At 36.5% G+C, this 13227-nt stretch overlaps 1 protein-coding gene across 1 annotated transcript in view; it reads right to left on the bottom strand.

Annotated features, from left to right (window-relative positions):
* Positions 1-244: 244 nt before the first annotated feature.
* Positions 245-13227, bottom strand: part of ANO10 (anoctamin 10) — a 79463-nt gene continuing 66480 nt past the window's right edge. Inside the window, exons 11-12 of the mRNA XM_009886808.1 lie at positions 3522-3638; positions 245-352 (exon numbers count right to left, since the gene is read on the bottom strand). Coding sequence (XP_009885110.1) covers positions 245-352; positions 3522-3638 — 225 coding nt within the window. The remainder of the gene's footprint in view (positions 353-3521; positions 3639-13227) is intronic.

Below are 13227 nucleotides of genomic sequence, written 5' to 3'. Positions count from 1 at the left end.
GCCTATGGTAATTCCTGAACCACTGACTGTTCCCTTGCTGCTTGCAGGCACACCTATACCTGTTCTCTCTTCCTTAAAATAGGAGCTAGACAGAAGAGCATGGCATGCTTGTGCACTTGCAAGAAATAGATGCAACAGAGTACCGCAAAGAAGCAAGGCGGGGGGGGCCTCAGGCACTTCCCTCCACTTTACTAGTCAGCTACTTCCCCACGAACGATCACAATGTTCACCACAAAAGGGTCCATCACCCCAGCACAGACAGTACCCTCTTCCAGTTGCCCAGCATCCAGGCTTCCTTCTGGCTGCAAAGCAACTGACAACACTTTAGGGACTGTGAATGCAATTGCTCCTGCTTCTCTTCCAAAGATCTTTATCCATATTCTCTTTAGTCCCCTATTAAAGTGTTCACATTAAGTTTATTCACTGCCTTACCCTCTCCAAAAATAGAGTCTAAGTAGCCTCCTATACCATCCTTTACACTGAAGGACATCAGGGAAATTTGAAGCAAAGTCTACAGATGTAGCACATTCCCCAATTTGGATTCAGAAAGGTTAAAGTATTTTGTCTTGAGTTATGTCAACAAACTTTGTTATGATACTTTGAGTGTATCATAACGAAGCATTTTGGAAGATAGATCAAATTATTACAACTCATTCAACAGGCCACTCCCTTTCAACACTCTTAACAAAACTATGTAAAGAAATATTTCAGAACTTCCTAAAAACCTTTCTTAAAGTTTGAGAACTTCAAAACAAGACTATCATTCCAATATAAAATGATTTTTTTAATTATGGCATTTTTCACTGTATAGGAGGTTTTAACAAGCTCTAATGATGATCGTTCATCTCTGTTAGGAAGCTGAGACACTGTATTCCATAAAATCCCTTTCAAATAGACACTAAGTCAGTCTTCAAATGGATTTGAATGCAGAATAGTTACTGGCCCACTGCACTGGGTTAAAAAGCAATTAGCTTAGCATTAATGAAAATGTAAAGGTGCTCACACTGTCCAAAGTTAAGGATCCTGCACATAATCAATACAGCTGTTCAAAGTAGCTGTATTAGAAGATTTTCTCTCCATGCATTATATACAATGCCTAATACTCTATTTTGGCATCTTAGAGGTGTACAGTCTGATAGTGTTAATACCCTTCTAACAACTACATCCCAAGACAGCAGTACTCTAAAAGCTCACATGCTCAAACACAACGGCATGCATGTCTGGATAGCATCAAGAGAGGAACGTGACGCATACTTGCACAGAAGCATATAAACCAGTTTCTCTGTAACACGCGATCCCACAACACATTTGCCCCGATTTTTATGTCTGTTTTTTTAAACGGTTGTTTTGCAGGGTTTTATTGCTGTTTTTTTGCTGGGAAGTAAGATATACAGCATAAATTACCATGATGACTCTCAGTAACAAGAGGAAGAACTTGAAAACCTGCTTCTAAATTAAATGCTTCAGTATCTTTTTGCACTGACAATGTATTACTTCTAAATGCAGATATTTTTCACTCAAAAAACTAAGGCACCAGAAAAAAGCTCAAATCTCCACATGTCTATGGGATACATAGCACAGTATCAATTAGAGGAAATCTAAAAAGGTGATGATAGACACTTGTGTTTAAAATACCTACTAAGGCACCTGAAAACCAGTGAATATTCTTCCTGCATCCTGTAGGAAGCCTGAAACTATTAGGTGAGAACTGCCAGGCTTCTAGTTCTCACTGAAATTCAGTCTAACTTTTCACTACTGAATTAATGAAACAACCCTGAAGAACTGGGAGTCAGGCATATATTATTGTAGAGAAAGCACATATGCAAGGATAGGAGATGAAGTCCTAACTGCTGACATGCAAACTCATATTGAAAGAGAGTCCGTATATATTCCAGTTGGCACATTATAACCAAAGGTGACTATATTCACTTGAGCTTAAGGTTCCAGTGGATGACCTAGTTTTGCCTGTCTACAAAATGAAAACAGAGAATGAACAACTAAAATAGAAATGTAGTCCTGTTCCTTTTAATATTATCTAAAAAGTACATGAGATCCATGGCTAGCTCCTGGTAGCTTCACATTGACATACTAGAGAAGGGCAAAACAAAACTGTCAGGCATTAGATTCAATAGTAATTTGGATTTTGTTTGTTACGGCTGATTACGGAAGACAGTGCTGACCTCAATAGCGATGTTCTACTATCACACAAAACTGGGTTTTTAACTAGAAAATGCAGTGTATTGTTTACAAGCTCAGTTTCTCCAAATTAAGAGATCATTTTGTCACATGCAGCTATGGTAGATGTTTTAAAAAGCAACCTCCCATTCTAAACAAAAAACACAGTATAGAGGAGGTTGCATGTCTGCATGTGGAGCCCACAAAGAATATGTTCATGTAAAACTATGCACTGCAGTGTAAAAATATTTGAACTAACAATAAATAGGTGAACCAGTCTCTGCAGCTCCATGCTATTTGGGTTTTTTTTTTCTGATATGTAAGCTAGCTTAGAAATCCTATCTAGCATAGTACAGTCAGAAACTCCTAAAGTATGCTGCCATTGCAAAACCAGCTCTGTAGAATCCTTGAACCCTACTGAAGCTAATCCAGTTCTTCACCTCTTTTGATCTCCACCACTCTCTCCATGGAATCATTTGTTAAAACAGAAATTTTCAGTAGAAAAATCTAGCTCCTTATTTTCCTCAGTTGCTTTGGCATGAATGTTAAGTATATTGTAAAATAGACCTTACTTATGCAATAAAATTAGAATACTGTATGGACAGGAAAATAAGGCAACATTACCTTTTCCTCATACATACTTCGTTCTCAGACATTTTTTTTAAAGTTCAGTCTGTTCACTATTTACATTTATATTAGAGCTAAGTTAACTGTTTCTTTGTGATGGTATTTCAGCAATAGAAGAAATACTAGTGTTGCAACAACAAATATCTCCAGGGGATGAAACCAGGTTTCATAGAGTCCTATATCCTTTAAAAGTGATAATGTAAGCAAAGTCTGTTTGTACACACAAGGACAACAGACATTACAAGTTGCTACATTACTAGCCATACCAGAAATTTCAAGCTGCTTGAAAAGGAAGACCATTTTCCTGGTGTTGACTCACATACATTGGTGGGTTGAAAGGACAGATAAATCAGTTAAAACATCCAGCTCTCTGCTCCACTTCTTAAGTAGTGATAGAAAATGAAGCAATATCCGAAACGCTACAGTTTACAACCCAATATGTAGAAGTAAACCAGCGTTGTTTTCTATTTATTTAATACTCTGTGCTGTACACTGTATACCTGTGACTGTTCCATGCCCCAGTCGGCCACCCCACCTCCGCCACCGCAACCTGTGAGGCAGTGGTGGAACAGCTTTAGCTAGCTAATCTTAATATAATGTAAGCAGGAATTTCAAAATCTCCGGATTTATCCACCTAAAAGAAAAGCAGAATCTCCCCAGTTTATCTTTCCTTCAGGCCACTTAAGCTTTTCACTGTTATACATGCTGGTTGCTCTTACCTGTTGTTTGAGAGCCTCTAGAGATTCAAACTCCAATTTGGCTAGTTTTATCTGGATATCTCTTGGTTTATCCGGAATTACAAAGGCCATGATAAACTTTATCGCTAGAAGCAAGTGCTGGAAAAAAAGTAAAAAGAAAAATATTATTCCCTAGAGTTTGAAGCATGGAGAGAACAGCATAATACTATTTCAAAGTTTTAGTAATAGAGATATAAACAATTATTTCTTGTGACATGTACAACATGGATAGCATACTATAACCACATTGAGCCTCAGCTACTCTGTATTTTTTCTATTTAGTCATTCATAATTTGACTAGAAACACATATAGTTCAGCTAATTTTCATAATAATCCTATTTGCACTGTGTACTATAAATTTCAAATTCAATTTTGTATTTGTGATTCCAGATAAAACAGCAGCTTTTAAAACATATTATTGGAGCATAGAAATTAAATTATGACAACCTGAACGTATGGTTTCATAGTGAAACTTTACATACACATACACTGTTGTGGTTTAACCCCAGCTGGCAACTAGGACATGCAGCCTTTCGTTCACTCACTCCCCTCAATCCCAAGTAGGGAGAAGAAGGGGAAAAAAAAGAGGCGAGGGGATGGGGACATGCACACCTCCAAACTCCTGGATTTAGATAAAGACAGTTTAATAGAACAGTAATGAGACAGAAAAAAAATAATGATGGTAATGGTAAAAGAATATACAAAATAAAGTGATGTGACACAAATTGTTCTCACCACCCAGTGATCGGTTGCCCAGCCTGTCCCGAACAGTGATCCCGGATCCCTGCCCCCCAGCCAACCCCCATTTATATACTGAACATGTCTATGGTATGGAATATTCCTTTGGCCAGCCTGTCCTGCCTATGCTCCCTCTCAGCTTCCATGGGAAGCTGAAAAAGTCCTTGACTTACTGTAAACATTACTTAGCAACAACTAAAACAGTATGTGTTATCAACATTAGTCTCATACTAAATCTGAAACACAGCAGCTACAAAGAAGAAAACTAACTCTATCCCAGCTGAAACCAGGACGTACGCAAATATAATTGCATATAATTAGATGCAATTATAACATACATATGTGCATACACACACATGCACATGTCGTGGTAAAAATGAAACAAGCAGATGGTAAAAAATATGAACAAACCCAGAATTTCTGCATTAGAGAAGTTATTAAAACCTCAAAGCAGTCCTAAGAAAGCATTAGAAGAGAACAAAACAAAATAAAATACGATCTTTAAAGAAGTGGCACACTCATGAACAGAAACTTTCCAGGAAATGGAGAAGCATTCCACGCATAAGATGCCAAATTAGTAATAATTTATTACCAAAGATTCTAATCTTACTTAAGAGAAAACAAGCATGAAGTTCTGTTCAACCTAGTCATTGACCAGTCTTTAAATTTCACTTATATATGCACCATTGCCCTCATCTCACCAAAAACAACTGTCAAACTGTCAAGTCAGTGGTTTTGTTTCTTCATTCTTGTCAAAAATATCATCTATATCATCTAAACTAGAATCATTAAATCTTGTTTTATCAAGGACTGACCTAACAGTATACTGCATGTTTGACACAGGAAGTTGCTCCTAGCTGAAAAAACCTTGACCACTTAAATATATGTGCTTAACTTAAAGTACATGCTTAGGTTTCACTGACACGAAGATACTCATAGACATGATGAAATTTAGATCACATGTTCAAGCTACTTATCAAATTTCTCTGCGTGTTTATAAAATGGATAGATCAGTGCTCCTCTACAGACTGCACAGGAGTGGTAGTGAAACTCTAAATAAGGCAATTCCAGTAAATAACCAAGACAAAGTAAGAAATCAGATAATAGTAACAAGTAAGAGAACAACAACAAAGAGCCACACATGAAATTATTTTTTTAAATGTATTATAGAAAAATAGTTCGTAGGTCCAGGAAACAAACTAGAGTAATACTTTATTTGAAGAAGTGAAAGGTGAAAGGAACGCTGAAAATTAATGAAACACTAATATATCATCAGTGAAAATTTGAACAAAGATTAAGAGGTTAATGAAGCAACTAGTATGTTCACTGTGTAATGCAATAGGTAATACCACATTATTAAAACAAAAAAAAAAACAAACCTATGCCAACAGTAAAACATTCTCCCACTCATACAAATTTTGTTTTCCCACTCACTTTGTCTGCTGCTAAGGAACTTTTATTGCAAAAAAAATTATAGCAAATAATGTTGGTTTATGCTAGAAATACGTAACAATAAAAGATGTCTCAGAGGTAGCACTGGAGGAATCTCTTAAATGGAAATGGAAAAAGGTAAAATGTTGAAGGCAATAATAAAAAATAAGACAAACAATACTCCTATGGCAGAATAGTGTCATAAGAAATCACAGGTTGAAGGGGAATAATTAATCTACACATACAATTTTGGTTTGGAAACAGAAAAATAAAGAGATCAAATTTGCAGTAACTCAAAACCAGATAACAGAATCTTACACTTAAGACAAATGACTGACACAACTAGCGGAAACTGAGGGATTTGGACAGGGATACTTATCTGAAAAGTTACAATGGACATTTCAGTTGAAAAAAAGACTCAGCATCACAAAACATAGCTTCTGGCTGCCCAAAGTCCTTTAGACCGGGTTTTATCTCACTTTGCTGAACAGAAGAAAAAAAAAATATGTATTTTTTGATCATAGCAAAGAGCAAGAATCAAATTTTGGAACTGTAATTTTTCAACCACTGCCTCTTGAAGAGCCTTAAAAACATAAGCCAAGTTAGTAACTTTACACAGAGACTTCAAAGTAGCTCCAAATCCAAACAATTTTTTAAGAAAATAAACCACAATCACTTCAGGGAAATGTAAATAATACTGGGAACGACAGAGACTAAGTTTTTTCCATTTTTGAAAGGGCAAGGAAGGAACAGAAAAGAAATCTAGGGAAAACAGAAATAAAACCAACAAAATCCTGGAAAGTACTGTATTTTTAAAAACAGATTTAGAAGGGCAACGTATTTTAACTACTTCACCATGTGAAGAGTTTTATTGTTGTATCAACTAACCAGAGCCCAGCAGTTCAGCAGTATTCCAGAGATGGGGTTTTTGGCAATAGGCTACCTGTTACCCACCTGTATCGAAAAATGCCTTTGACACAAACTAGCTGTTTGTCAGAAAAGAAGTCAGTTTTCATGCTAGTACAACTCATAGCCTGTAAACACAAGGATGCAGCCTTAAACACGAAGGCAGAAGCTCTGATTCAGAAAGCCTTCAAGCTAGAGAGGGCTCGAAAGCTGGAGTACAGAAGGGGAAAGTCATTACTTTTGCTTGCCCGACTGTCATCCTCTTTCCTAAGCATCACGTTGGACTTAACAGACTGCAAATTCAGTTCGATTCCATCTCATAAGTCCCAGTGAACCTGAAAAAAAGACATCAGAGCAACAGCTTCCCTTGGATAACTTCTCCAGCTGTTCCTATTTGCAAATTAGGAATAATATTAATAAAATTGTGAAGGGAACTGGCAGCAATGATGAATGTGGGTCACATGATTCATGAAACCTCTTTAAAAGAAAATGTATCTAATTTTATTAACAGCTTATATCACATTTTGGAATTGCCATTTGACTAAGGAAATGTAAGTAGTTATTCAAGAGAAATTGAAGGAAAAAGTAGGGAGATGAGTAGTTGTGTTCATTATATCATTCATATTCCATACTGACTTATTAATCTTGTTTTAGTATAATTCCTGCAAGTCAGATCCACAAAAAGGGGACATGTGCTTTCAATAAAGAAATGTCTTAAGAGTAAGTATAAATCTCCAGAATAGACGGCAAAATTCTCTTTCATAGTATAATGTTACATTAACACTAGTATGAATATATTATAAAAAGAAAATATGAGAGTTTACCCAAATTTCCTACACAACTAGTGCAAATGTATTTGCCCAATACTAAAATTTCTTCATAGAGTTGGTTTTGGTTTTTTTATTTTGGGTTTTTTTTTTTTGTTTTGTTGTTAAATCAGGTTACAAACCCAACCATTATTTTTAACTGCAACCATCAAAAAGCGGTGTTGTTTCCAAGAACATGCCCTTCATGATTACAAGAGGACTATTTCACTGTGAGCAAAACCCAGGATAACATTCACACAAGCTGTAAGCTCTCCGATGCCAACAGCAAAGTCCCCTCCTATTTTGCAATCTGCCAAGAGGGCACAGAGAGAAACAGCAATGAGTCTCTCCCCCTTGATAAATGCAGTGCCATCAGACTCTTTGTGGTCTTGTGCCAGGTGCTTAGAGAGCCAGAAGAACTATTTTGTTCTGCAAAGCCACCGACAAGAGTAGAAGCAGCAGCTGTGTTTTGCAGCAGTGGGTCCCCAACCTCGTCTCTTCTAAAACAGAAAATGCAAATTAGGGTTAAATTCCTGGAATTTTGAACAGCTAATTTGATTTCTATAGTGGTCTTGCTGCAGCAATTCCTGTCAAAATCTACTCTACTGAAAAAAAAAAAAAAAAAAGGGAAAAAAGAACATAAGCAGTAGCTGTGTTGCTGGTTAGCTGATCAAGTGCACGCCAAACATCAGCTTGGAGAGACTTGAATAAAATTTTGTTTCAAAAGCCTATTTTAGAATCTAATACTTACAAAAACTTCCAAGGAAAATCAGAAATCCGAACCTAGTCGAGCCTAGATCCAGTACATACTATGAAGCAAGCTGGTCACCGGTTAATAACTCTGTGTAGGTGAGGAACTCTACACAAAAGCCAGGACCTGAGAATGGCACATTGCTTTGAACCTCCCTTCTCTACTGGTATACACAAAATGCCTTTGCAAATGTAAAGAGAAGTATCACTGCAAGATCATGCTGCTGTCACAGCAGAAGGCAGGAAGATCATTAGATTCTTCGCTAGAACTCCAGATCACAGTATTCTGACATTAAACTAAGCTGAGATCAAACACAAAGAACAGACCAAAAAAAAAAAATTCTGTCTTTCTGTGGCAAGTTTTTAGCTTTGAGAGTCTTGCATCTTTCTGAGAGTAGAAAAAAGGCAGGAGGAAAGTGAAAAATAATTCTGTCAAGGGAGCAATATAGGCAAAGAAAAATTTCCATAAAGTTCAGGAAGTTCAATTAAATTAAATTGTCTTTAATAGACAGCAATAAAATAAATTTATGAGCAAATATTTCTGCAATATACATAAAAAGAAAGCACGACCAAACTTTCCTTCCCACTTTTAGACTGAACTGGCTTCATTACAGAGTCCTGCTAATGGAGCAGAATCATCACAGCTGAGGGACTTTTTTTAAAGGGCCTTTCCTCTATTAGTCTGATAAATGCTGCTTTTAAAACCTCATATCCCATGTATTATTATGGATTTTTTTCAGCAGGAATGGAATCTAACTGACATTCCTGACATTCCTTTCAAAATTTCATTTATCCACAGATGTGTCCAAAATCCTTGGGGCTGGGGGGGGATTATAAAAAAGTTGTTATTTCATGTTGGTCCTATTTAAAGGCTTCTTCACATCTTCCATTCAGCTTAAGACTTCTGTATTCTCTTCCCACAGACATACATGTGCACACATGTGCAGTCCAGATGCCCGCCACAATCTGCATGCTCCATCTACCCCATTTATCCCCAAACCAGCACAACCCATCTCTCCCACATTTCAGCCAGAATAAGCTTTCTCCTCCTGCCTGCCAAAATTCCAGGGAAATGCTAGGACCGAAGCACAGCCTTCCCGCCTCGGTTACGCTGCCTCTTCCCACCCCAGCACAGTGAAGTCTGTCTCAACTCTCAACTGGAATATGCTCAGTACAGGTGAAATATTCTGCACTTACACCTGCTGTGCTCCTTTAACTCTCTATGAAGCACATAAAAAAAAAAAAAAAAGATGTTTCAGAAACTTATACCTTTGCCAAGTTTGGGCAATTTTCACATAGGAGCATCATAAAGAACATTCTTTAGATCAACATAAGCCTTCTGTCAACCTTTGTATTGCTATCTCAGAGCACAGATACAATGCATCTTCTCAACACAATAGTAATCTTATTTTTATATATTTATAAATATTCTATACTTATATAATTTTTATATTTATATTGTTTCCTCATTTCTTAAAAAGAGGAAGACATTCATGTAAAAATGCAAAAACTCAAAACTCCAAACTGGGGGGGGATCCAGTGGGGAAAGTTTCAGCTGGTCCCATTAAAGTGTGGCTGAGACAGATGCAACTAAACAGAAGCTTATTACAAAACGTGTCAGAAAGCATAAGCAGAGATGGCATTATCCAGTCCATTTATAATTTGTAACAGAACCTTCACTTCCTCCTCTGAGGTGATAAGCACACAAACATACAGACACACACACCGACCCACAAAGGCTGCCCAAGGAAAACTGGTAGCTACATTTCTGACAACATCTTTCAGACCATCAGAAGGGTAAAAGCAAATCATCAATCTCCTATGGATCGTACCAGCACGTTTGTGAAATCTAGTCCCGCTCAACAGAGTATTTAAGCTTATGTTTAAACATATCTATTAATACATTTATGTTCAGAAAAACATTTAAGCCCAGGCTTAAAAGTAGATTAAAAAATAATGCCAAGGTCACTTGCTGAATCTGGGTCTAAAAATTCGACAGCTGAATCACAATACGTATTTTATTTTCTTGGGGGTGGTAGGATGTGACATGTACTCAAGTCACGTGTCTGAAGAGATGAATGCCGGCTTGTACAGAGTTCCCTTGCACTTACACTTCTGAAATGGTTTTAATTAGTCTGTATTTTTATTACCAATCCACTGTAAAACCTCACAAGTAGAAATCTATGTTGAAAAAGATACCAGACTAATATGCAGTTTTGATGTATGTTTCAATCATGAAAACAAGTATTAAGCTACAGCATGAGAACAGCGGTTTGTTTTATTACTGTTGCACATGCATTAGCAGCATTGGCCTCTAGTAGTGCTGATACACCCCTCTTTCCAGTTAAGTCTTGGCCTTATCCCTCAAGACTACTGAATTGTTTTCTTTCAGAAGAAGTAAATTTATTCTAAATAATACAATTGCTTCATATACTATCACTACCAGAAAAAATCTAATTCTAGACCAGCACTCCTGAGCAAGAGAGTAACATACAAGACAACATGAAAGATTAAAAAGTAAAGATAGTCTCTAAGGAAGAAGATTCTCTGCTCATGATTCCAGGAAGTAACTGCAAAACCAATGGGTTAAGCAAAGCAAAAAATAAAATAAAATATTGCAAACATCATCTCCTAGTGAGGGAGCTGATCTCTTCTGCCCTTACATATTTTTGCACTCTCCTCCTGTTTTCAGAGTTTTGCACTCTCCTCCTGTTTTCAGCTCTACAAGACCAGTTGGATGGCAAGCAAAGCAAGCCAGTACCACTTCTGAAATTTAGTCCTGCTCTTGGAAAGCCTTAGGAAGTATTTAAACCAGATACAACTTTAAACATAAGTCATCAGGGAAAATCTGCTAAATAAATAAATATTCTACTGATGCATATGCTAATAAAGTTGGAAGAACAAATAATCTGATCAATTGCATAGTCATGACAATTTTTTTTTCATCTTACAGCACCGTTACACTTTCTAATAATTAAATATTCTTTAAAAACAAATTTTCCACTTATTTATAGATTATTTCTTACTAATGTTTAAACCACAGCTGTTATACATCATACTCAGTCCCTAATGAACTGAAGCAGTATCTGGTTTTATTATTCTTTTTGAAAAGATTTAGATGCCCAACTGTCCTCCATAATTTTCTCCAACAACAGCACTTAAGATGTGAGGCAGCCCAGAAATCTATAGAAATTTTATCACTGACTTATCTGATGCTGCAAAAAAGCCACTACTTCTTTATTTCTCAGCATTTACGTATGCGTTCAAGCTTTTTTATAGATCTTTTACACTGATATTTTTAAGCCTACTTTCAGATTACTTTTTCCAGGACTTTCTCTGAATTGTTTAAATACTTTTTGAAATGTTGAAGCATCAAAAAAGAGGGGCGAGGTTTGGTAGGGTGGAGTGTTTTATTTACATACCCAAGCAACACTCTCCCATCTCTCCAGGCAAAATGGAGTTTTTAGGTCTATCACACCAAATTAAACATTCAGCAGGTTCTCGAAACACCTGCTGAAAGTAAAAATTCTAAATGAAAGAACTTCTGATACCAATCTTGTATGCAGACTTCTGACTGACTGCAGCTTGGGAAAAAACAGTTACCCCAATAATCTTGTTTTATAAACAGAACATATTCTGTGACCCAAAATATTTTATGATATAGCACACTTGCAAAACCGTCTCTATGAAAGTCTCTATAAAAACACAACATACACAAATGAGCCTTTCAGAAATGTTCTAAGACATGATTTTTCTCACATTTGTTTCATCCTGCAGTCAATTCAAAAGACATGAAAAAAAAGCACTGTAGCTGTAAATTTGTCTTGGAGCTTCTAAGTATTTGTTAATGGTTAATTTTGCAGTAACCCAACAGTCTTGAAAGCAGCATGATAATGCACCCATCTCTATGTTACCATTTGATAATCCTGAAATGTTTTGGCACAACCCTTATCTCAATTTATGGCCAGTGTTTAATAGGAACTGGGATAAGAGTTGCCAAAAGCCAAATTAGCTAATGCTGACCATAATGAACAGCAGAGCTTTGATCATGCTCTGAAATAAATTCTAACTGAAAAGTGGAAAGAAGGATGCCCGTGGAATTAAAATTGACAGTATGATTAATACCAAGCCATATGAAGTGCCTCTTAGCTGATTGCTAACATTATATATTGGCTCCCATTCTGACAGGTATAGTTTATTGTCAAAATGCCCTAATGTTCCACATCAAGAAAGGGGGAAAAAAAAAAGTTTGCTATTTTCTATTAATCCTCAAAACTTATACTCCTTTCCACCTTTAAGTCATATTTTTCTGTGTGAAAAAAAGATGCAAGTGAATTCCAGCACGTCATTGTAATTATGCATTGTAAGGAATTCTGTTTGTCAGGGCTCAGAAAACCCTCCTCGGTTGTGTGACTGAAGGACCTGGGATTAGCAAGGAGACATGAGGCATTATTTCTGCCAGAGGTTTGAAGCTACTTTAAGTCAGTTCAGTGATAAACAGAAATTGTCGCCTACTGTGGGCATCAAAGATTTTGAGAACTCTTTGCTCCTGACTCAACCAAACCTCATTTGTCCTAGTGCAAGCCAAGGTGGACAGGTATAAAATTCCCAATTGAGTTTTGGACAGACCCAGCAAAGATATCAAAATGTACACATATGAAAGTAAAACAACTATACTTTAATAAACCTTACAATGGTTTTCCCAAAAACGTATGTTAGTTCTGGAGATTGTGAGGCAATTAATAGACTTGTCAATCTGACATTTTTCTTCAGCTCATGCTAGGAAAAGGTGATGTTGCATCTATATTACAATTTAAACTATTTTAAACAATGAAGTTGATGTTTTTGTCAGTTGCCTTGACAGCAAGTATCACGAAAAGTAACCAGAGTTTAGTTCTAAGAGCAATGTTTCAGACAGTTATTTTTCAAAGATGATATACACTTAAGTTTTTACCTTTAACTGTGAATAACAAGTTATCTGACTAGATATATTGCATTGTACTTATAGCTATTTGCTTATTTCTCCCACAACTACCTGGCTTCACGTATAACTGTT

Source organism: Charadrius vociferus, unplaced genomic scaffold, assembly GCF_000708025.1.
Source record: "Charadrius vociferus isolate BGI_N301 unplaced genomic scaffold, ASM70802v2 scaffold106, whole genome shotgun sequence".
Taxonomy (NCBI): domain Eukaryota; kingdom Metazoa; phylum Chordata; class Aves; order Charadriiformes; family Charadriidae; genus Charadrius; species Charadrius vociferus.
This window is presented reverse-complemented; position numbering and strand designations above follow the sequence as displayed.